The 24,135-nt window shown below is 41.9% G+C and overlaps 1 protein-coding gene across 4 annotated transcripts in view; it reads right to left on the reverse strand.

Annotated features, from left to right (window-relative positions):
- Positions 1 to 24,135, reverse strand: part of EML6 (EMAP like 6) — a 260,832-nt gene that overhangs the window by 104,711 nt on the left and 131,986 nt on the right. For all 4 annotated transcript variants that reach the window (XR_013441823.1, XR_004923257.2, XM_078056549.1 and 1 more), the window contains exons 7-9: positions 5,524 to 5,725; positions 2,753 to 2,890; positions 646 to 902 (exon numbers count right to left, since the gene is read on the reverse strand). Coding sequence is in view for 2 of the 4 variants with exons in the window: in XM_078056549.1 (XP_077912675.1) it covers positions 646 to 902; positions 2,753 to 2,890; positions 5,524 to 5,725 (597 nt within the window). In the remaining 2 variants the exon portion in view is untranslated. The remainder of the gene's footprint in view (positions 1 to 645; positions 903 to 2,752; positions 2,891 to 5,523; positions 5,726 to 24,135) is intronic.

A 24,135-nucleotide genomic window follows, 5' to 3' on the forward strand; every position in this document is an offset into this window, starting at 1 on the left:
CGATGTTAAAATTTTCCTCTTATGTTAAAAAAATCATTAGTCAAAGATTACAAAACAGAAAATTGTCTTTTATTTCTGCCATTTTAGTATTACGAACTAAATGTCACTAAATGTTATAGAAGTCTGATGAATCTCTTCTAAAAGAGATAGTGGAGGTGACAAATAAAAATTGTACTTTTTAAATCCCAATTAGCATATTTCACCAAATAATATCATAAAGACTTCCAATTATGAAGAACACAAATTTCAGACTAAAACCATCATAGCAAATGAGGACCGCAATCCTCAAATGTTTAGCATTTTGGGGCATTTTTCTAGGATATCTTTCCTTTCAGTTATCTTTAGGCATTCTTTATAACTTCTAGCTATCTATCCTTTGCCCATCATAACCACTGCAAATATTTCTGTCCAGTCTTTGCCTTGTCTTTTCATGATTTCTTTCATTACACAGTGATTTGTTATTTTAATATGTTCCAATTTATCAATCTTTCCTCTGAGAGTTTGAGATTCGGTGGGGGGGGGGGGGGGGGCGTCGTGTTTCTGAGAACACTCCTTGCCCTGAGAGCATGATGACATTCTTATATATTTGCTGCATGTGGTTCAGAGTTTCGATTTTCACAAACATCCAACGCCTGCAGGACTTACACGGCATCTTGTAGAACAGGCGTTCTCCTGCGCCGTCATTGGTCTGCAAGTATTTGCTATCCAAAGACCAATCAATGTGGGTGATGAAACTAAGGGACTTGCTGCATTCTCCAATTTTCTTATACCGCTGGGCAACGGCGTACACATCCACTGGGCCGTCATTGGATCCCACCGCGAGGTAAGAGCCGTCTGGAGAAAATTTCATTTCATGGATGACTTCTTTTCGATCTTTGATATGAACCACTTCTGTCATATCTCTATAAGAATAAAAAGCAGCAATAAAAAGTGATAAGCAGCAAATCTAGAAATAGGAACCCCAAGCCATGTCTCAAAATTTGTATGTCAGAGAAGAAATGGTTTTAAAAGGGAGAGAACACCTATAGGAACTAAAGGATTAACTTTTGAAGAAAGATATAAAATACTATTAGATTCTGGCCATTTTAGGCAAAATTAACCGACATTTGAAATATTTAAGGTTTCCAAAATAAAAACAATGAAAAAATTTAATGAAGTGCCTATTTGCTTTCATGGTTAATTACGTATTATTTTCCCCTAAAACTTTTTGCCTTGAAAAATTGCAGTTTGTAACATTGTTTTAAAAACATGTCCCGGGGGGCGCCTGGGTGGCTCAGTTGGTTAAGCGACTGCCTTCGGCTCAGGTCATGATCCCGGGGTCCTGGGATCGAGTCCCGCATCGGGCTCCCCGCTCAGCGGGGAGCCTGCTTCTCCCTCTGACCCTATCCCCTCTCATGCTGTTTCTCTCTCTCTCTCTCTCTCAAAAAAAAAAAAAAAAAAAAAAAAAACATGTCCCGGAGAAAGGTAAACTACGTCAAGGTTACTTTTTTAATATTAAATTCTTATGTAATTATTTAATTTTCACTGTGAAACTCAACAATTCATGTATCAGTTCACCCAGATTTTGCATCCCTTTTGATCAGATTCTGGTAAGAACTGCTGCCCTCGTTTGAAACTTGCCACCATGAGACAGAATTCTGACTAGCAGGTCCCCTGTGCCAACAACTTCTTCCACTCCCAACAAAATCAGTGCACAAATAATGGCAAATATTAGCTTCCACATAATTCCCCTCACCTGCTATCACTTATTAATGGCATTATCGTTTACTATACATACACTATACACTATGTATATACTATATAATATACTTTGCTATAATATCAAATAGGGTCTTGGGGTTTTCTTTTGTTTTTTTTTTTTGGCTTGGGAAATCCATCAATAAAAATCCATCAAAAAGAAAAGAAGATCTGGTAATTGGCCATCTTTTCAAACCATGACTCAGCAGAGAAAGAAAATGTTGCCTACCAACTCGTAATAAGTTATGTGTGGCTGCTAAATGAGAATTTAGTGTAATAAACCGTGCCAAGATCATTTTCCAAAGCTATATAGAATCTTCCATGTGCAAAACATGCAGTATCTAATTTACAGCTGCATTTTCTTTCTGTAATCACAAATTGTGTAAGTCAAAAAACCAACCAGTGCGTTTAGAGAAATTACATGCATGAGTCATAATTTTTGTCCAGTAAAGATAGGATGTTAATAAATATGAAATATTCTATTTAAGTTTTCATTATACGTGGAAGAAATCTTTTACTCAAGCCCACCTCTAAAAATCTGGCCATGCTGGAGCCTTTCTCATTTCTTTCTCTTTTCTTGGCTTCCTATAAGCCCATAACCTCTTGGGACCAGATGAGCTTGGGAGTTCATTATTCACTGGGTTTTAGAAAGGTTCACATGCAATATATTACGTAACATCCCCAGTAGGAGTTAGGGCGGCACCCCATATTAAACACATTAATATTTTTGTAGCAAATCACATGATAATCATTCCTATTAAGAGATTAATAGGCAATAAACAGTCTCAAATCAGTTCACTGGGTCAAGACGTGCTATCAAATGAGTTATCCAAAAACTGGATTTTCAGAGTGTTTGGATTTGAGAAATACAGATAGGGGACTGTGAATCTAGAGTGTTCCTATTTGAAAGAGTAAATGCCTTTTTCCTTAAGTCCTGGCATACACCATGGCCAGGAGAACTGGCTTCAACAGGAGAGCGTTTCTGACATTATTTTCCCTATTGGTCAGTACGTGCCTGACTCGGAGCACAATGAAAGAGCCATCCTTCATGCCCAAGGCCAGCTGAGATCCATCGGGGCTGAAGGCCACACTGCGAACTGCTTCCTCCATGTTACAGCGGGCGATCAAGGCATGGTCAGCCAGGCTCCACAGCCTACGCACAAGAACAAAGTAAAATCAAAACCCACTTCTCATGGTCATCGGCCAGCCCCAGGCCGCAAGGCCTGTTCACCATTCTGATGGTGATGACAGCAGAGGACGCACCAACTCCACACCAGTCCTTCCTCGTGGCAGGTCTGGCTATCTGGGAAGCTGTTCAGTTTATCGCTGGGTCATTGGCACCATTTGAAATACCCAGCAAGAACTATAAAATGAGGTAACATTTCAAGAGATTTTGAGATTGATAAAATAAGGACATTTTAAACACTCCCTCACACAAAATCTTACTATTCTCTTTGGACATTCAAAATCGTTCTTTATTTATCCCAATGGTTGTTAATAATACTTAAAGAAAAAGTAGTACTACTGGATGTTATTATTGTTAGTTTGTTTAAAGAAAATATGAGTATCCTTCTAGTAACTGTGTTATTTAAGCACCTGTAAATCGAAACCCACCTTACTTACATTTGTTGGCCTCCCTAGAAAGAAAACCTATCTGAGATGGAGAAGATGGAAAGACACCCCTGCCCCTGCCCAGGATGGTCCCACAGTCAGCTTGGTCATCCGCTGTCATGCCTCACAAGCCCCCTGGGCGCCCCACTGTAGATAGGTCCACCACCCTTGCTTGGAGCTGACACTTCACAGTGCCCCCGGCTGATGGACACAGCTACTGCGGGAGAAATGGAGCTCCAGGGGCAAGTGCCCTCAACACACAGTTGCTGCAACTCCTGAAACACCTGATCCAGGCACCTCAGACTGAGTGAACATGAACTAAATATTTGAAGATACAAATGAGGGTTTATGCTAGTTGCCATCGTGGTAACTGACCGCTATCTGTTCCTAGTCCTAAGACCGTCTTTTCTAAACACACAAACAACAGGATCTGCCAAGGGGACTGAGAATCTAGAGGTCTGCCATACAGAGGCATGAATAAGTCACATGTGGTACGGTTTCTCTAAATGCCTTCTGCCATCAGGATGGATGGAGGCAGGCTCCTTAAAATGGATAGCTGCACAGTGAAGAGCTTGCTGATCCCTGAGGCAGCCTGCACCGTTCAGTCAAAAGCTCATGGTAGTCTTGCAATACCTCGTCCATTATTCATAATCTCATGCTGCTTTTAGCCTTGTACTATTTTAAGCAATGTAAGCTTTGCTTTACTAGCACGCAGAAACTATCACTCCCCAGTAGATTGTGCCATCCCTATAAAGTCACTAAAGCTCATCTTTCTCAAGAAATTAGGGCTTAGTCTCTTCTTAAGTTTCAATATTCAGTGTAAAAGAACATTTATAATTTTAGCCAAATTCATGGTTAAGGGGAATAAGACATTCTGACAGTCAGGGCTCCTTGGAGATGTTTGCATTTCTCAGATGCAACAAAGTTGCCAAAATACAAAAGCCAAAGGCTTTCTTGAAATCATTTCTACCTGGATGAGTATAAATTGAGTATCTCAGGTGCTCAAGTAACTTGGTGGCACCATTTTGCCTGTTCAGGGAACGCTCAGAGTCAAGGAAGGAAAAGGAAGAGAAGAGGGGGAAGGTGAGTAAAGAGAAGCTTAAACCATATAAACATGTATGCCACATGGAGACACAAGTGTGTGTTTACTGATGTTTAGATTGATGGGGCTTCAGTGCTTGGTGGAGATCACAAAATGGATTTACTTTTGGATTTATACCCCACTAATGAGCACATTGTGCCTTGATCAGATTCACAGACATACAGAACCAGAGCAGGGGAGAAGCAGGAGCCTCCGGTCTAGTCTACAATGTTCTAATTTAGCTATTAGAGCCCAGAAGCAGTAATCAATCAACCACCTGATCCAGCAGCCTCTCCCTCCCACTGGCATGCACTCTTTCTGGCCTGCTTGTCATTGGGCACATTTAAAGGTCAGCAGCAAATACAGAAGTACTGAAGTCAGTGGAACAGCTTTCCTTACACACCTCTAAATCCTACATTCAGCCCTTCATCCATCACAGAGATATTCGAAGTGTGCTCATAATGCGCATTTTATGCAATGCTGTGTTCTCAAAAAATAACAAACGATCCACAACAAGAATCCTTGAGGCCCTCATAAAATTGCCTGTTTTCTTAGGAACCAGTACTTTCCTTTGATTTGAGGACAATGTTCAAATTCCATCTGAGGATTTGCAAAGAAATAGTTGTTTCCTCACACTGAAGACAACTCTGAAAATCAGAATTTAAGTTCTAATGAAGACAAACTCATGAATTCATCATTGGAGATGAATGTCTATAACAAAACTGTGAAATACTCTGAGCAGGCCCCTGTGGAGGGCCCAGCCCATGAGTGGGAAATATAATCTAACCACAGATAGATGCATTTAGCTCACATCATCAACTGAAAGAGAACTGGGAGCCTATCTAACTAGGAGCAGTGTATTTTCACTCCTCAGAGCATTTTCATGACTTAAGATGGAGCCAAAGAAAGACAGCAACAACAAAATGCTAAGAAGCCAAGTTTTGTTGCGCTAAATGTCTCAACATTCCACTTGGAAACTGTGGTTCTGTACTCTGGCTTATCCTTCTCCTGAGTAACAAGCAAATTTGGGCAAAATAAATCTGTTATCCCAAGGCAGCCCGGGAGATGACAAGCACCATTGCCGGGGGCCCCACCTGACAGAGCGATCGTCACTGCCTGTCACAGCCAGTGGCTTCTTGGGGTGCAGGGCCAGAGCCCAGAGCTCCCCCTCACAGTGGCCTTGCAGGATCAGCATGGGCTTGTCTCGTTCGCGCACAATCACTTCAAATATCTCACTGTCCTGGGTCCCTGCTAGAAGGCGGTCTGCTTTCCAGCACACACTCCGGATAGAGAGGCCTGGCGAAAATAAAGAAAGAAATAAAATAAAAGCATATATTCACACCATTTGCAAATAAAGAAAAACACCTACACACCCTTTCACCAGGATAGCATCTAATGCAATGCAGCTTAAAAATGCCGGGAGGAGAAATGTCAACTCCACACACTGTATTATTATTCTGTATTATTTACCATTTCCTTCCATGCGTTGGTCATTTACCCCACCCCTTGCGATGCAGATTTTACACAGGAGTAATCACTCCCGTCTGACGTGTTTTTACATCAAGATGTATTTGAAATACTACATCTTAAAATGAGTATGAGGAGAAATTGGTCTATGAAAACCTATCCCTTTTTGAAATAATGTACTTCTGATTTGCTATGGAAAAGTTAGGAGTCACTTCAATCTTTAGGATGCTGACACTATATTAAAATTATATGTGGGCGATGGTACAGAATGGTTAATTGCCATATTAGGCAAGTTTACTATGTATTTGATCAGAACCTAGACTCATTTTGCTGGATAAACAGATGTACCATGTCCCAGAAATATGCAAATGAAACTAATTTCAGTCTCGAAATACCATCAAACATTTGTCAGTGAAGATGCTATTCTTCTCTGACTTAATATTTTATACAGTCCTCTCTCAAAGCGCAGTACTTCCTTGAAATACAAACTTCCACCTCAAGGTACATACTCTCCAGGCAGGTCTTCATTTGCCTGCCTGATTTTTTATTTCTTGGACTTCTGTGGTCTGTTTTGTTCCTTACCAGGTACATTATTTATTTACTTAGTGAATTTTCTCATGCCTGAATTAGAAATACAGGCAGAATCCCGCTTTCACAACTACTTTAAATAAGGCAGAAATGTGGTAAGCTTTGAGATCTGAGTTGTCTCCCCAGTGGGCTTTGTGCCTCTGGCATAGAAAGTACCAGAAGTCAGAGCACAAGGCTTTAGTCCTGCTCTATACCTGATTGGCCAGACACACCAGGGAGTGTCCCTTTTTCTCTGGAAACCAGTTTTTGTTGGCATTAAATGCAGACTGTAATTATGGAGACCATGTAACATATCACCCAAGTTGAGGCTACTTTGAAAGACAAATTAAATTTACATACTTTAAAAAAAAATTTATGTGTAGAGAGACAGCGTGCGTGAGTGCACAAACAGGGAGAGCAGCGGGCAGAGGGAGAAGCAGGCTCCCCACTGAGCAAGGGGCCTGATGCAGGGCTCGATCCCAGGACCCTGGGACCATGACCTGAGCCGAAGGCAGACGCTTAACTGACTGAGCCACCCAGGGGTCCCATAAATTTACATACTTTAAAAATATTTAGTTTGTAACCAAGAAAGCAGCTTTACCATGTTGAAATAAATAGTTCTATCAAAATATTTTCAAATACAAAATTATAATTACGCTTTATCACAAAATGATTAAGTCTAGAACAGAGGGATGAACAGGCAGAGCACAGAGGATTTTCAGGGCGGTGAAACTATTCTGTAAGACACTATAATGGTGGATACATGTTATTATACATGTTTCAAAACCCACAGAATATGTAACACTGAGAGTGAGCTCTAATGTGACCTCTAGGCTTTGAGGGATGGTATGTCAATGTAGCGTCACCTGCTGTAACAACCGTACCACCTGGTGGGGGATGTTCATAGTCAGGAAGGCTGTGCACATGCAGTGGCAGGGGGTCTACGAGAAAGCTCTGTACCTTCCATTCAATTTTGCTTTGAACCTAAAACTGCTCTAAAAAAATTAAGTCTATAAAAAAAAATCCAGGACAAATGCTAAGCCAAATGGGATGCTGGGACAAAAGAAGGGTTAATTGGGGGTATATGGAGATGTTAACTATAACCCTCACCTTAACTCACAGTGGTCTTAAAAGGATCCAATGAGAGGAAGCATTCATTTACAAAAAAAAAAAAAAAAAGTATTTTTTTAAGGCACACAGGCAGTAACTGTCTTCACTCCTTGCTCTGAATTCACTCTATGTGTCTTGAAATGGAAGGAGATAGTACATAGGCCGATTTATTATTCCTGCTTTGAGTAGTAAGGAAAGATACCTTGGCCAATGGCTACTTCAGGGTTAGTCACTCAAAATTCTGCCAGCAAACATCATGATGGGCTTTCAAGGCTGGGAAGGACAGATACGTGGTGAAAGCAGCCAGGGTAAGATTGCAGAATGACAGGGCAGGCAGCTCAGCTGTGGAGGAAACTCTGCTTTGTAGCAACAATCTTTTGCCCTATCCCTTTCTGGTCCTTCTCTCTTTCTCACACTTTTCCAGAGGTTTAGTTACCATTTGCTAGTTAATATATTCCTGTTTCTTTCAGGACAGGAGTAAATTTGTTACAGGCTTTGATCACTTATGATTTTATTACAGAAGAGGTTCAACACTTTGTTCTTCAGAAACAGGAAGTACAGAGGAATATTAACTCTTTTTTTAGGAAAATGTTTTATTTGAGAGAGAGAGAGCGAGAGCAAGCACAAGTGGAGGGCAGAGGCAGAGGGAGAGGGAGAAGCAAGCTCCCCACTGAGCAGGGAGCCCTATGTGGAGCTCCATCCCAGGACCCCAAAATCATGACCGGAGGCCAAGCCAGATGCTTAACCCACTGAGCCACCCAGGCACTCCAGGAATATTAATTCTATTCCAACATCAGCAAAAAACATCAAATAATTTACTTTTTATTACATTTGTTGTCCATTTCCTCTCACTAATGTCTGTGTATACAATAATTTTCTCAGTTGTATACCCTGTTGTATCCTCAATACCTAGCCCAGTGTCTGGCATATAATATATGCTCAATAAAAATGGCCAAATAAACTAAGACATCAGAATCACAAACATTTCTTGTGTCCTTGGAAATACCAAGAAATAAATGATAACATCCATATCCTCAATGAAAACAAAGGAGGAGGGATTTATTCATTCATTTATTCAAACATTTTTCATTAAGTACCTACTATGTGCCCAAGACTAGAGCTTGGATAGTGAATAAGGCTCACGCCCTATTGGGAGTTTATTTACATTCTAAGGAGGAGCAAGACATTTGCAAACAGATATTTACACACCAAAAAAATAAAAAAATTAAAATGATATATACAAGATTCTAGGTCAAGATGGGGATGTAGGAGGATCCTGAATTCATTCCTCCCATGGACACACCTAATCTACAGCTACATATGAAACAAGTTCCCCTGAAAGAAGTCCAAAAGTAGCTGAACAATTCCTACATACCAGGCAAACAAGAAAAAAAAAAAAAAAACTCATATTTTTTGAGTAGGGGAGGCTGAGACACAATCTTGCTATAAATCCCACCCTTGGGCAGCAACCCACAATTGGGAGGGAACTCACAACTCTGAGCTTCTTTCTGAGGAGTGAAAGTTTTGAAGCCTACATCTGACACCCCAATGTTTAAGACCTGCACCTGAGAGATGAGCCCCCAAAATACCTAGCTGTGAAAGCCATCAGGGCTTGTATCCATGAGATCCACAAGGGTATAATAAATTAAAAAATAGTGGGTTCACTATGGCTATCCTCCAGGGCCCGGTGCAGAGGAAGCTGAAATGCCCAGTTGTTCTGTGAAAGAGGACTATTTGCTTAAAGTTTCAGTCTGAAGGGCAAGCATCTGATCTAATACACATCTTGAGGCCCACTGAAATACCCTCCAAAGACTGAGGAGGCCCGAGGGTGCTACGCCTGCACTCTCCCTCTGCCTGCTCCAGCTTGCTGCCATCTCCTGGAAAGAAGCCTGTACACACAAGGGGCACCAAGGTTCATGTGGCTACTACCCAAGAGTCACCCCTTGACCTCCTGGCTTGGAAGGCCAGCAGTGCCTACATTCACGGATCCCACAGGACTGTAACAAATGGAGAAACCGTTCTTAATCAGCTACCCCCTAAGGCACAGCCGAGACAGAGCAGCCTGAGATGCCCAGGCTCTCTATGGAAGAGGCCTATTAATTCACCTTCATGACTGTGGCCTGAGGGGCCAACCTCTAAATAAATGCATATCTAGGGGTTGGCAGCTGTCCACTCCAGAGACCAGGGAGACCCTTGGGTACCATTTTGCACTCTCCCTTTGTCCTGCCCCAGGTCATCAGTGTCTCCAAGAAAGGAGCTTATGCTCAGGTCTGGCACCCCAGCTTTTGTGGCTGGCCCCGAGAGGATACACCTCTTGATAGCCTGGTTCTGAAGGCCATCAGAGCTTGAGTGCACAGGTTCAATGGCATGGTAAGCAAACCAACAAATAATTCTTAATTCTTAACTAGCTATTACCCCAGGCTCAGTGCAGAGGGAACAAACAGAAATGCCCATCTCCTGCTCTTTCCCTGAAAGAGGTGTATGTACATATTTTTAAAGCTACTGTCTGAGGTCTGGCTTCCAATCAGACTGAATATAGGTGCTAAGATCCTCCCCTTTGGGACACTGACAGGTCTTGGTACACCCTCAATTACTGGGAATGACAAAGAACCAAGTAGGCTGTTTATACAATCACAAAGGTTTGATGGACAACCAAGAGCTAGAGGAAGGGTTGAACAATAAGATTCATCTACATGAGGCCATCTCTTTAAGACTGGGAGAGGGGGCTGTTTAATGTAGAGAAACCAACAAAGAGAGTCAAGAAAAAATGAACAAACAAAAGAATATGTTCCAAATGAACGAACAAGATAAAATCTCAGAAAAAGACCGCAATTAATTGGAAATAAGTCATTTACCTGATAAAGAGTTCAAAATAACAGCCCTACAGATACTCACTGAGCTCAGGGGAACAAAGCATGAACAAAGTGAAAATGTCAACAAAGAAATAAAAAATATAAGAAAGTACCAAACAGAAATCAGAGATGAAAACAATAACTGAACCAAATAATACACTAGAGGGGTTCAACAGGATACTAGATGAAGAAGGAAAAAGTTCAGTAAACTCCAACAGAGGGCAGTGGAACCCACCCAATCAGAGCAGAAAAAAGAAAAAAGAATGAAAGAGTGAAGACAGCTTAAGAGATTTATGAAACAACCCCAAGTAGAATAACATTGGTATTATAAGGGTCCCAGAAGAACAGGGAGACAAAGGGGCAGAAAACTCATTTGCAGAAATAATGGCTAAAAATTTCCCTAACATGGGGAAGGAAACAGACATCCAGATCCAGGAAGCACAGAGAGTTCTAGGTAAGATGACCCAAAGAAACCCAGACCAAGACATATTATAATTAAAGTGTCAAAAGTTAAAGACAAGGAGAGAACCTTAAAAGCGGCAAGAGAAAAACAATTTGTTTTACATAAGGGAAGTCTTATTAAGACTATAAGCAGATTTTTCAGCAGAAACTTTGCAGGCCAGAAACTCTGCAAGGAGTGGCACAATATATTTAACTTGCTGAAGAAAAAAAGTGCCAACTAAAAATACTCTACCTGACAAAGTCATCCTTCAGAATTAAAGGAGAGAGGAAGACATTTCCAGACAATCAAAAGTTAGAAGACTTCATCTCCATTAGAAGAGCCTGACAAGAAATGTTTCAGGGACTTCTTTAAGTTGAGATAAAAGGGTACCAATCAATAATAGGAAAAGATATGAAAATATAAATCTTACTGGTCACAATAAATATAGAGTAAAATTCAGAATAATTTAATGTTGTACAGGTGGTGGGTTAATTACATATAAAAGTAGGATGAAAGTTAAAAGACAAAAGTAAAAACAACTATAACTACAATAATTTGTTAATGGACAAAAGAAAAAGAGGTAAGTTGTGACATCAAAAACAAAACATGGGAGGGGGCAGTAAAAATGTAAAGCTTTAGAAGGCATTCAAACTGAAACTATTATTGACTTAAAAAAGACTGTTGTAAGTTGGTTTAGGAAAGCCTCATGGTAACCACAAAGCAAAACTATAATAGATACAGTAAAGATAAAGGAATCTAAGCATACCACTACACTACAGAAAATCATCAAATCACAAAGGAAGAGAGCAAGAGAAGAACAAAGGAATTACAAAATAGCCAGAAAACAATTAACAAGAGTAAGTAATATCTATCAGTAATTACTTTAAATGTAAATGGACAAAATTCTCCAATCCAGAGACATAGGGTGGCTGATGGATAAAAAAAAAAAAAAAGACCTATCTATGTTGCCTACAACAGACTCACTTCAGATGTAAGGACACACAAAGACTAAAAGTAAAGGGATAGAAAAAGGTATTCCATGCAAACAGAAACCAAAAGAAATCTAGGATACCTATACAAAATAAGCTTGAAAATAAAGACTGTAATAAGAGACAAAGAAGGTTATTATATAACAAAGGTGTCAATCCAGCAAAAGGATATATTTGTAAATGTTTACACACACATGAGAACCTAGATCTTTAAAGCAAATATTAACAGGCCTAAAGGGAGAAATGGACAGCAATACAATACAGTAGTGGACTTTAATACCCTACTTTCATCAGTGCATAGATCATCCAGACATTAAATCAATAACGAAACATTGGCTTTAAATGACACATTAGACCCGATGGACTTATAAGACATTTAAAGAACATCCCATCCAAAAGCAACATAGTACACATTCTTCTCAAGTACACATGGAACATTCTCTAAGATAGATCATATGTTAGGCCACAAAACAAGTCAATAAATTTAAGAAGATGGAAATCTTATCAGGCATATTTTCTGACCACAATGGTATGAAACTAGAAATCAATGACAAGAACAAAACTGGAAAATCCACATGTATGTGAAGATCAAGCAACACATTACTGAACAACCAATGGGTCAAAGAAGAAATCAAAAGAGAAATAAAAAACAAATGGAATTCCTCATATCAGTGAGATCTTAATCTCAGGAAACAAACTGAGGGTTGCTGGAGTGGTGGGGGGTGGGAGGGATGGGGTGGCTGGGTGATAGACATTGGGGAGGGTATGTGCTATGGTGAGCGCTTGTGACTTGTGTAAGACTGTTGAATCACAGACCTGTACCTCTGAAACAAATAATACATTATATGTTAATAAAAAGAAGATAGCAGGAAGGGAAAAATGAAGTGGGGGGGAATCGGAGGGGGAGACGAACCATGAGAGACGATGGGACTCTGAAAAACAAACTGAGGGTTCTAGAGGGGAGGGGGGTGGGGGGATGGGTTGGCCTGGTGATGGGTATTAAAGAGGGCACGTTCTGCATGGAGCACTGGGTGTTATGCACAAACAATGAATCATGGAACACTACATCAAAAACTAATGATGCAATGTATGGTGATTAACATAACAATAAAAAATTTAAAAAAGAATAGGCAGAGAGGAGCGCCTGGGTGGCTCAGTCGGTTAAGTGTCTGCCTTCAGTTCAGGTCATGACCCCGGGGTCCTGGGATCAAGCCCCACGTCATCGGGCTCCCTGCTGAGCAGAGAGCCTGTTTCTCCCTCTCCCTCTGCCCCTACCCCCGCTCATGCTCTGTCTCTCTAATAAAAAATTTTTTTAAATTATTAAAAAATTAAATAAATAAATAAATAAATAAAAAATGGGCAGAGAACCTGAGTAGACATTTCTCCAAAGAAGACATACAGATGGCCAACAGGTACATGAAAAGGTGCTCAACATCATTAATGATCAGGGAAATGCAAAACAAAACCACAATGACACTGCACAATGGCTATCATTAAAAAAGATAAGAAATAACATGTGTTGGTGAGGATATGGAGAAAACTGCTGCTGGGAATGTAAATTGGTATAGCCACTGTGGTAAGCAACATAGAGGTTTCTCAAAAATTAAAAATACAACTAACATATGATCAAGCAATTCCACATACAGATATTTACCCAAAGAAAACAAAACACTAATTCAAAAGGAAAATGAAACCCCATGTTCACTGCAGCATTATTCACAAGAGGCTGATTCCATGTTTGGGCTACGTGTTTATCAATGGATGAATGAATAAAGAAAATGTGGCACACACACACACAACGGAATATTATTCAGCCATAGAAAAGGAAATCCTGCCATTTGGGAGAACATGGGTGGACCTTGAGGGCATTATACTAAGTGAAATAAGTCAGATAGAGGGGCACCTGGGTGGTACAGTCAGTTAAGCATCTGACTCTTGGTCTCAGCTCAGGTCGTGATCTCAGGGTCCTGAGATTGAGCCCCGCGTTGGGCTCCGAACTCAGCATGGAGTCTGCTGGAGTTTCTCTCTTCCTCTCCCTCTCCCCCTAGCTCTCTCTCAATAAATAAATGCTTTTTTAAAAAAAGAAGATACGTATTATACAAATTCAGTTATATGGGGAACCTAAAAAACAAACAAGCAGCAAACAAACAAAAACCCCTGAATTCACTGATACAAAGAACATATCGGCGGTTGCCCAGATAGGTGGTTGGGAGGTAGGCAAAAGAGGTGAAGGTGGTCAAAGGATACAAACATAGTTATAAAATCAGTAAGTCCTGGTGATGTAATGAACAGCATGAAGACTATAGGTTCATAATACTATATTGTATATTTTAAGTTGCTAAGGGAGTAGATCTTAAAAGTTCTCATTAAAAGAAAAAAGGTAGAGCTATGTGGCAGTGTTAACTAGACTTACTGTGGTGATCATTCTGCAACATATACAAATATCGAATCACTATGTACACCTGAAATGCATATGTCAATTGTATCTCAATAAAAATGATATACACGTACAGATATACACACAGATCTCAGCAATGTGTTACACAGTTTAACTGTCATTGAAATACTCCAACCACAGTCCCTTCATAATTCCACTGATTGTCTTCAAGAGCACCCTTCCCAAGCAGGCCTGGTACCTATGGCTGCCCGCTAAGCATGAGCATGCCGGCCCTTCCCCACAGCCTCCAACAGCAGGTCCTGCTATATGAGGCTAAATGGCTTGAAAACCGAAATTTCTCCCCAAGATCTGGCACTGTATTTGGTCCAGTATGCAAACATTTTTTTCTCCCCACCACCCCTACTATTTTTTTACCTGCTCATTTTGGGGAACAAATTCAGCAGGGTACAAGAATATTATACCAAACAATCCGCCACCTGGAATTGCCAAATGTTAACATTTTTTTAAAAGTTTGCTTTGTCTTTTTTAAAGAGGTTTAGGAACAAAGAAAAAGTTTCCAACTCAGTGAAGACTGATGAGCCAGTCAAGTTACACAGCACACGCTGTGTTTTCAGACTGTGTCCTGAGAGTTCTTGCATTCCTCCATAGGGCCTAAGGGTTTTGGCATGGAGAGGGCCAGAAAACAAGAGACCGAGAGGCCAAGTTTGAGGACCCCACTCCTGTTTTCCCTCAGCCCCTCGCGATGTGTGTTTCATAGCAGATTTCCACTGAAGTACGGAAATGCTATGGAAATCCAAAGTGGAGAGGCTTTAGAGAAGGCAAAGGCAATAGAGTAAAATGATATGGATTATTCCTGACTAAAGATGGGCAGAGGGGGAAGGAGAGAGAAGGAGGGAAGGAGTTGTTACATTTTCATTGTTTACAACATAAACTTAATGAGATGTGAACATTTTCTCTCAGAGACCAACTCAGGCTCTCTGCAAATACTCATTGATTCCAACAGATAAATTGTGTTTTGTCACATCAGACAAGTCAATCCCAGGGGTCCACCTAAAAAGACAGACAGGACACTAGGCCACTCTGACTTCCAAGGTAACTGTTTAAAATAGGAATCACGTCCTGAAAACACCTCAGTGGACAGAACTGTATTCAGGTTTCCTAATAACATCCTGTTTTCATCATTTCAAACCTAACTGCTGTTCTGCATGCGACACTGGTGAAGAGAATGGCAGGGTCTCTTCTGGGTACATTCTGGAGAGACCTTAGTGCATGCGGATCTGCAGGGTTCTCCCAGCATCGCCCTTCTCCTGTCTGTTGAGACTTGGTTTTAACTTCTCTGACACAGATGCAGAGAACAGTAGTGTAATAGTGGTTTCCTAGCCAGACTGGCCAAGGTGGCCACTGCATTGGGAAATTATTAAGCTGTCTTTGCTTTTTGTCTTCTGCTGTGGGAGTCCAAAAAACATAAGGTATTATTTGGAATATGGTTAGAAATCCACCAAAAATAAAGAGAATGCCAGGAAAAATCATCCTAATTATTTAAAACCAGAGAAGTGCTCTTTTATTCTGGGTAAGTGCATGTTTCAGAGACAGTATGAGCTGAAGGCATTTTCCTGAATTGGAGAGGTGGCCTTCTCAGACACACTCCTCTATGAGAAATGTGGGGCTCTGGCCTGTGCTTGGTCCAGATAGCCAGCAGATGGCAGTAAAGAGCAACCACCCACTTAAAAATCGGCTAAGGCAAAGACCAAAATCTCACCAGCCCCTTGCTGCGTTTTGTATTCAGACCAGAGAGTGGTAAATAGCATCTTTCTAATCCTTTTGGTGGATGTCCTGAAACCAGGGTATTAGTAGATCTCATCCATGAGTATCCTGAATATCAACACAGACCTAAGGGACACTGCTTATTTTTCATTGGCTCACTGAATGGTTAAGTACATGGACTGGACTTATATGCCAGCCCCAGGCCGTCCCAGCTGTGATACGGCAAGCTATTCAGTCTTTTAAATCTTCAGTTTCCCTGTCTGTGAAGCGGAGAGAATACTGGCACTCGCTGTTATAAGGAATCAATACAATTACATATTTAAACACTTGACCCATGTTCTGGCACTTAGGAAATTAATAAATATGAGTTGTTATTATCTTAACCAGCAAGTTTTTATTGGTCTCAGCGGACAGCACCCTTGTTGTATATGCAGTCAGGTTCCAGCCCCAGGCAGGGTTAACACCAGGAGCGATGAAGAAGTCGCTGCATACACCTTCCCTGGAATCTCTTAGTTACCTCCTTGTGTTACAACTTACGTGTTGTTGTTGTTTGTTGTTTTGATGTGCTGGCACCACAGAGCCTTAGAAGGAAAGGCTATGGTCCAACACACAAAGACAGAACAAACTATATGTGGAATAAAATGGTCTTTCCCCCCAACTATTTGGCCCGAGAAGGGAAGATGGGATGTGTGTGTGTGTGTGTGTGTGTGTGTGTAGTACATATTAGTGTTCTTAAATCCAGTGCTCTGCCTGATATACAGCAAAGGGCCAAGAGCAGATACTCCAATCCTCTGGTGCATCATAATCTGCCTGAAAAGTGTTTTTAAAAATATGGGGGCCTGAACCCCAACCAGAAACTCCTCTCAGTCTGGAGTGGGGCTAGACATAGGTATTTTTAGCTCCCAGGGCTGAGAACCACTTTTTGAGAACCACCACCAAGCTGTTCCCAAGCTACTGTGTCTTATCAGACTTATCAGTCACATTGTTGAAAATTCAGATTTCCAGGCTGCACCACCAGCTGATTCTAATGCAATGGTTCTTTAGCCACAGGTTGGAAAACTGCCCTAGCAGATTAGAGAGCCCAAGTTCTGATGAGTAGAAAGCAAAAAGAAAGTGCATACTGAGAAGTCCAAGTCAAACAAGCCAGCTGTGTAAATGGGCAGGAATGATCCCCACCGACATTACCCAGCCCTGGGCCCAGAACCTTACATGTACGCTCACATGAGCTTACAGGAATGCTCACAATGGCTCAGGAGGAGGCCCTATGGACAGCACCAGGCCCTAAATGGGACCAGTAAATATCAATCAAATAAATGAGGAAATTGCAGTGCCGACAGTGTACATTTAATTGCCCGAAGTTCCAGAGTGAGCAAGCGACAACAGAAATGAGGATTCGGGCAGTCCAAGTCTGGAACATTCTTCCCCACAAAGGTAATGCCCTTCTCCCAAAGGTACCAAAAATTAAACAAGATACGGTGATGGCTTTTTCCTATAAACCTAACCTTATTAAAGATGCCATACTAAGGAGCACCCTTGGTAAAGAGGTAAAAGGTAATAAAAAAAAAAAAAAGCACTCACAAGACAGAGTTCACTCAGACAGAAGAGGGAATGTAAGGAGAGGATGTGGAAATGCCAGCAGGGACCTTGGAGGCCCCTTGACCCCCCCTCAGGAGGGGGGTGACTAAGGCCACTGAGTGGGTCTGGAACAGGCCACGGACTCCTGGCCCTCCCAGCAGTTCTGATGTCCTTACGGTGGTGCTGAAGGCAGAGTTTGGGAACCTGTAGAAAATAAGAGGGAGGGAGTCTCTCCAGGGATTCATGAGCACAGATGACCAGGTGCAAGCCTGGCCTTACGATTTGCAGAGCTCAATACAAAATGGAAATGTGGGACCCTTGGTTAAAAAATGATTAAGAATTTCAAGGTGGCCACAGCAAAGCACTCACCAAGTGCAGGGCCCTTCTGGGCAGGAGACCCAGGGACCACACAGATCTCATGCCCTGGGGGATGCTGTGCCTGGGGACCCCCAGCAGTTAAGGATTAAATGGGATCCTGCATGCAGAGGGCTTGGCAGAGTGGGCCCCAGGAGCTATGGCAGGAGTGGTCAGGCCTCCCACAGGCTGGGCAGGGGCTAGTCTTACATTAGCCTGCAACTGGCCTGCCCCACCAAAGGCCCACAGCCTGCTGCTCATGTCTACAAGGGCTCTCTGCCTGAGAATCCCAACGGAATTCATAATGAAAGTTACTCTTGACCAAATCCTTGGCTACTTCAACGTTCATTCCTCAGGCTCCCAAATCCTGTGGCCACAGGAACTCTGAAGCATCCACACAGCTTCACAGGACCTCAGAAGACAGAGCCACATGACCAAGCCCACCCAACAAAGAAACACCCAGGCCAGTTTTTATCTAAGACATGCTCAGGAAGAGTGTTTCGAGGGGAACGACTATCAGAAGGAACCAGACGGTCAGCTTCTGCCTGTCTGACACCACATTCCACCGCGAGTCTGAACAAACATGCCACCCATGTCCGTTGGCAGCTACTTCGCCATCCCCACCTCCCGCTCACGCTTGGTCCCCGGCAGCACCACCACTTTCTCAGCAGAACAACTGTGGAGAAGGTGGCAGGGCCCCAAGGACAATGGGGGGCACACCGGGGGAGAGGTGACAGAGGAAAGTAAGGAAGCCAGCCGAGGAACCAGGAGAACAATAGAAGGGACGTGCTTTGTTTCGATTGTAAACAAGGGTGTTCTCAGATTTGAGTTAGTCTTTTGAGTATTCTATACCAGGTTTGCTCGGCCATAGCCCTGTTAACATTGAGTGCTGGATAGTTCTTCCTTGTGGGGGTCATCGCAGCAAGGTGACACTGTAAGAAGCTCAGCAGTGTCCTGGGCCCTCCGGAGACAGGCCAGTAGCACTCCACAGTTGTGACAATCAAGAACGTCTCCAAACGCCAACTGTCCTCCTGTGGACAGAATCACCCAATGACTGAGAACAACTTAACCCCATGATCCTCAGTGTACTCTGAGGAAGGAAAACGGCATTAGGAAGAATAAATAGTGGGGAAGAATAACCTGGATTCCCCCCTCCCATCCTGTCCCCCACCAGCCGCTCTGTGCTCCAGAACAGGGTGACCTGTCTGAGGTGACAGCCATGATACACATCTCCCTAAACCTTTCTCTGACCTCCTATCACTGGTCTTCAGGGCTTAAGCTTGAACACAGCAGGACACAAAGAAAGGAACCAAGCTGTGTGTCCACTTCTGTGTCCTTGTCACTTGTGCTCCTCCCCAAGGCTCTGCACCCAGTCACTCCCATTCCTCTTCACACACTCTTCATTCCTTCAGCAACAGCTGTTTCCAAGGCACCTGCAGGTGCCAGGCACTGTTTTAAGCCCTTGAGAGGCATCAGTGAACAAAGAGATTCCTGCTTGCATACAGACAACAGCCATAAGCATAATAAAAAGCAAATCATATTGTTTGTTATGAGGTGAGAAGTAGATCTGGCAGAAGGGGATGGGGAGTGCCTGGGGTAGTAGAGGCAGAGTGGGTTTCAATTTTAAATAAGGCATCAGGACAGGTTCATTTGAGCAAAGTCCTGAAGAGGAGGAGGGCAGCAGTCCTGCAGATCCCTGGGGCAAGGGTAGGGAGAGGGAGCAGCCTGGGGGCACAGAGGTCACAGGAGACAGTGGGAGTCAGAGCAGAAGGCAGCGCAGGAGGAAGGCATGAGGGGAAGGAGTTAGTAGGCCATCCTGAGGCCTTTGATTCTTTATTTGGGGAAAAGAATAATGTGATTTGGCTCACGTAAATTTTGAACGATCCTCTAGCTGCTATTCTGAGAATAACGTTTGAAGCAGGGACACAAGGTATAAAGCAACGGCAGACACCTATGTGAGAGACAGGGGTTCAGGCCAGCAATGGGGCAGCAGAGATGGTGAAAAGTCTAAGAAGGGGCATCTTGTATCCTGGGGACTTCAGCCTCCTACCCTTGCTTAATGCTGAGGGAATGCTGCTTGACCGAATACAAGATATCTCTGGATTCGAAGTTTATATAGTACATTAGACAGAAGCACAATTCAACAAATATGTGTTTGAAGTTAAAGTAAATACACAAAAAACTCCAATAAGCTGCCTAAAACATGCTTTTTAGAAGAGCTTATCCAGTTCCTAGGCGTGTATCTGATACTTAATAGACACTTAATAAATGTTTACTGAATGAGTACATATATAATACATCTTAATTACCATATTCCTCCAGACATAATCATTTACACCCACTAACTCCACGTATTTATTACCATTGATGTAATTCGTGTTGGTTGCCTTGCTTTAAGAATTAGTTTTGGCTTTTTTGTTACCGTTGTAAGTCATTTAAGCTTCATTATTTTATGCAGATCATAAATTTGTTTTAAAAATGATCCGACTCAAAATGCCTTGTTAAGTTTGAAGTGAGATAGAAGTTAAAACCCAAATCCTACAATTAGCTGGATGCCCATGCCCTGACCTCATTGTATTCATCCATAGAGTAAGAGTTCTACATGCTGACATCCAATGTCTCTACCAGCTCGCAAATTCCAGAATTTTTCACTGCAAAGTATGTTGGGGGTTCCACCATCCCATATATCTGAGAGTCCTTAGACATAACATATGATCCAATTACTTGGGGTCAGTTGCACTGTGGAATTCAGAATATTTTGGATTTCGGACTCATGTCCAAATGGGGTCTGGAGCAGCACCTTGAAATCAAATACTTCTGCAGTGATGTGTAAGAATATTCACATATATGAAGATAAACAGCCTCATGTAAGTTCAGGTCAAGTTTCACTACCAAATTAGTTATTAAAAATATTTTGGGGGGAAACAAACAATGAAGTTGGACCCTTACCCTACACCATTTACACAAATTAACTCAAAATGGATCAAAGACCTAAACAGAAAAGCTAAAACTACAAAATATTATAAGAAAATATAGGGGGAAAACTTTATGATACAGTATTTTTGGCAATGATTTTTTTGGATATGATACCAAAGGCACAGGTAACAACAAAAAAAATAAATTAGACTACATCAAAATTCAAAACTTCTGTGAATCACGGGACACAATCAACATAGCAAAAAGGCAACTTATGGAATGGGAAAAAATATTTGCAAACCACATATCTGATAAGGGGTTAATATTCAGAATTTATAAAGAACTCTTAAGATGTGGCAACAAAAAAACAAACAACCTGATTTAAAAATAGGCAAAGGACTTGAATAAAAATTTCTCCAAAGATACACAAATGGCCAACAGGCTTATGAAAAATGCTAAACATCACTAATCATTAAGGAATGCAAATCAAAACCATAATGACATGCCACTCTGCACCTATTAGAATGGCTGCTGTTAAAAAAAAGAAAGACTTGGCAAGGATGTGGAGAAATCGGAACCCTGTGCAATGCTGATAGGAATGTAAAATAGTGCAGCTGCTATAGAAAACAGTATGGCAGTTTCTCAAGAAAATTAAAAATAGAAATACCATATGATCCAATAATTCCACTTCTAGATATATATCCAAAGGAATTGAATGTAGGGTCTCAAAGAGGTATTTGTACACCTGTGCTCACAGAAGCATTATTCACAATAGCCAAAAGGTAGAAGCAACCCAAGTATCCATCACAGATGAATGGATAAACAAAATGTGGTATATACAATGGAATATTATTCAGCCTTAAAAAGGAAGGAAATTCTGGCACATGCTACTACATGGATGAATCCTGAAGACATTATGCTAAGAGAAACAAACCAGTCATAAAACAGCAAATCCTCTATGACTTCACTTATATGAGGTAACTGAAATATGCAAATTCATAGAAATGGAAAGTAGAATGGTAGCTGCCAGGGGCCGGAAGAAGAGGGGAAAGGAGAGTTACTGTTTAATGGGTATGAAGTTTCAGTTTGGGAAGATGAAAACTGTTTTGAAGATGATGGTCTTGATAGTTGTACAACAATGTGAATGGACTTAACCGATGTCACTGATCCACTTAGAAATGGTTAAAATGGGGAAGATGGCAGAGTAGGAAGCTCCTAAGCTCACTCTGACCCACAGACACAACTAGATAATACCCACATCAGTGTAAGTAACCCAGAAAAGGACCCAAAGACTGGCAGAACAAACTCTCCACAGCTAAAGATAGATAAGAGGCTACACTGAAGAGGATAGGAAGGGTGGACACAGAGTTGAGAACTAAATGGACCCAAAGGACTGTCCAGGGGAGGGAGAGATGCTGTAGGTCAGAGAAGAGAAAAACACACTCTCATACCAGGGAGCCCACTCAGGGAAGATGGAGCCCCATAACATTTGGCTTTGAAAAGCAGAGGGCCTGAATTTTGTGAGTTCTTAAAACCAGTGAGGCCTAGGGTGCCTGGGTGGCTCAGTCGTTAAGCGTCTGCCTTCGGCTGAGGTCATGATCCCAGGATCCTGGGATGGAGTCCCACATCGGGCTCCCTGCTCGGCAGGAAGCCTGCTTCTCCCTCTCCCACTCTACCTGCTTGTATTCCTGCTCTCACTATCTCTCTCTCTGTCAAATAAATAAATAAAATCTTTAAAAAAAAAAACAAAAAACCAGTGAGGCCTAAAACCTGGAACTTTAAAAATCAGCTCTGGGAGAGCCAAGAGAGTGAGAAGAAACTGAGTCCCCACCCTTAAAGAGCACAACAAACAGCTCTGTGGAGATACAGCATAAAGGCAGCAGTTTGAAAAATGCCTGGATTCTACAAGAAGGAAATTTGTTTCCTAATCTCAGAGCATGCTGGAGGGGCAGGGATCACTGGGAGACTTCTCCAGCAACACAGGAGCTGGCAGGTACCATTTCCCTCCCCACCCCTACACTAGACACATGGACACCTGCAGGGACCAGCACAGCAGCACCAACACTCCTAACTTGTTAATACTATGCTGCACCTTTGTGTTCCCTTGCGGACAAGCCTTGGCTCCAGGTCCCTTCCACAGCAGACCTATGCAAACCTTGCTAACAACACACAATCCACCCCCATGTTCTCCTGCAGTTCAGTGCTACTGCATCTCTGGCAAATGCCTGTTCTGATGCAACTCGAGCCCAAGGTGGACTCAGACAGGCCCACTAACAATACAAGGGACCAAACACTGCCTCCAACAGGCAAAGATACCCATTTCAGATGACTAGACTGAAGGCAAAAGTGGCTCAGCCACAACAGTGGGGCACATACAACACACATGGGAGACGCCCCTGAAGCCCCATTCTGGTGAACAGGGGACATTGCCCTACATGTAGGGTACCACAGGACCTCTTCTTTGTAAGGCCACCACTTTCAAGAACAGGAGACATAGCTGACTTTCCTAACACAGAGAAACAGATACAGAGAGTTAGACAAAATGAGAAGATGGAGGAATATGTCCCAAATGAAAGAACAGAACAAAATCACAATCAAAGAACTAAATGAAATGGAGATAAGTAATATTCTTGATAGAGAATTTAAAGTAAATGTCACAAAGATACTCACTGGACTTGAGAAAAGAATGGAGGACCTCAGTGAGACCCTTAAAGAGATAAAAACAAAAAAAGAACCAATCAGAGGTGAAGAACTCAATAACCGAAATTAAAAATACACTAGATAGAATAAGCAGTAGACTAGAGGAGGCAGAAGAATGATCAGTGACCTGGAGGACAGAGTAATGGAAAGCAATCAAGCTGAATGGGAGAGAGAAGAAAATAATAATAAAAAGCGAAAGTAGAGTTAGGGAACTCCATCAAGTGTAGTAATAACATTACTAGGGACACCATCAAGTGTAGTAATAACATTTTGCATTATAGGGATCCCAGAAGGAGAGAGAAAAGGAGACAGAAAATTTATTTGAAGAAATAATAGATGAAAATGTCCTGAATTTGGGGAAAGAAACAGAAATCCAGATCCAGGAGGCACACAGAGCCCCCAACAAAATCAACCCAAGGAGGTCCACACCAAGACACCTAGTAATTAAAGTGGTGAAAAGTAGTGATAAAGAGAGGATTTTAAAAGTAGCAAGAGAAAAGAAAAACAGTTATAAGGGAACCCCCATAAGATTATAAGCTCATTTTTCAGCAGAAACTTTGCAGGCCAGAAGA

The sequence above is a fragment of the Halichoerus grypus genome, chromosome 10 (genome assembly GCF_964656455.1).
Source record: "Halichoerus grypus chromosome 10, mHalGry1.hap1.1, whole genome shotgun sequence".
NCBI lineage: Eukaryota > Metazoa > Chordata > Mammalia > Carnivora > Phocidae > Halichoerus > Halichoerus grypus.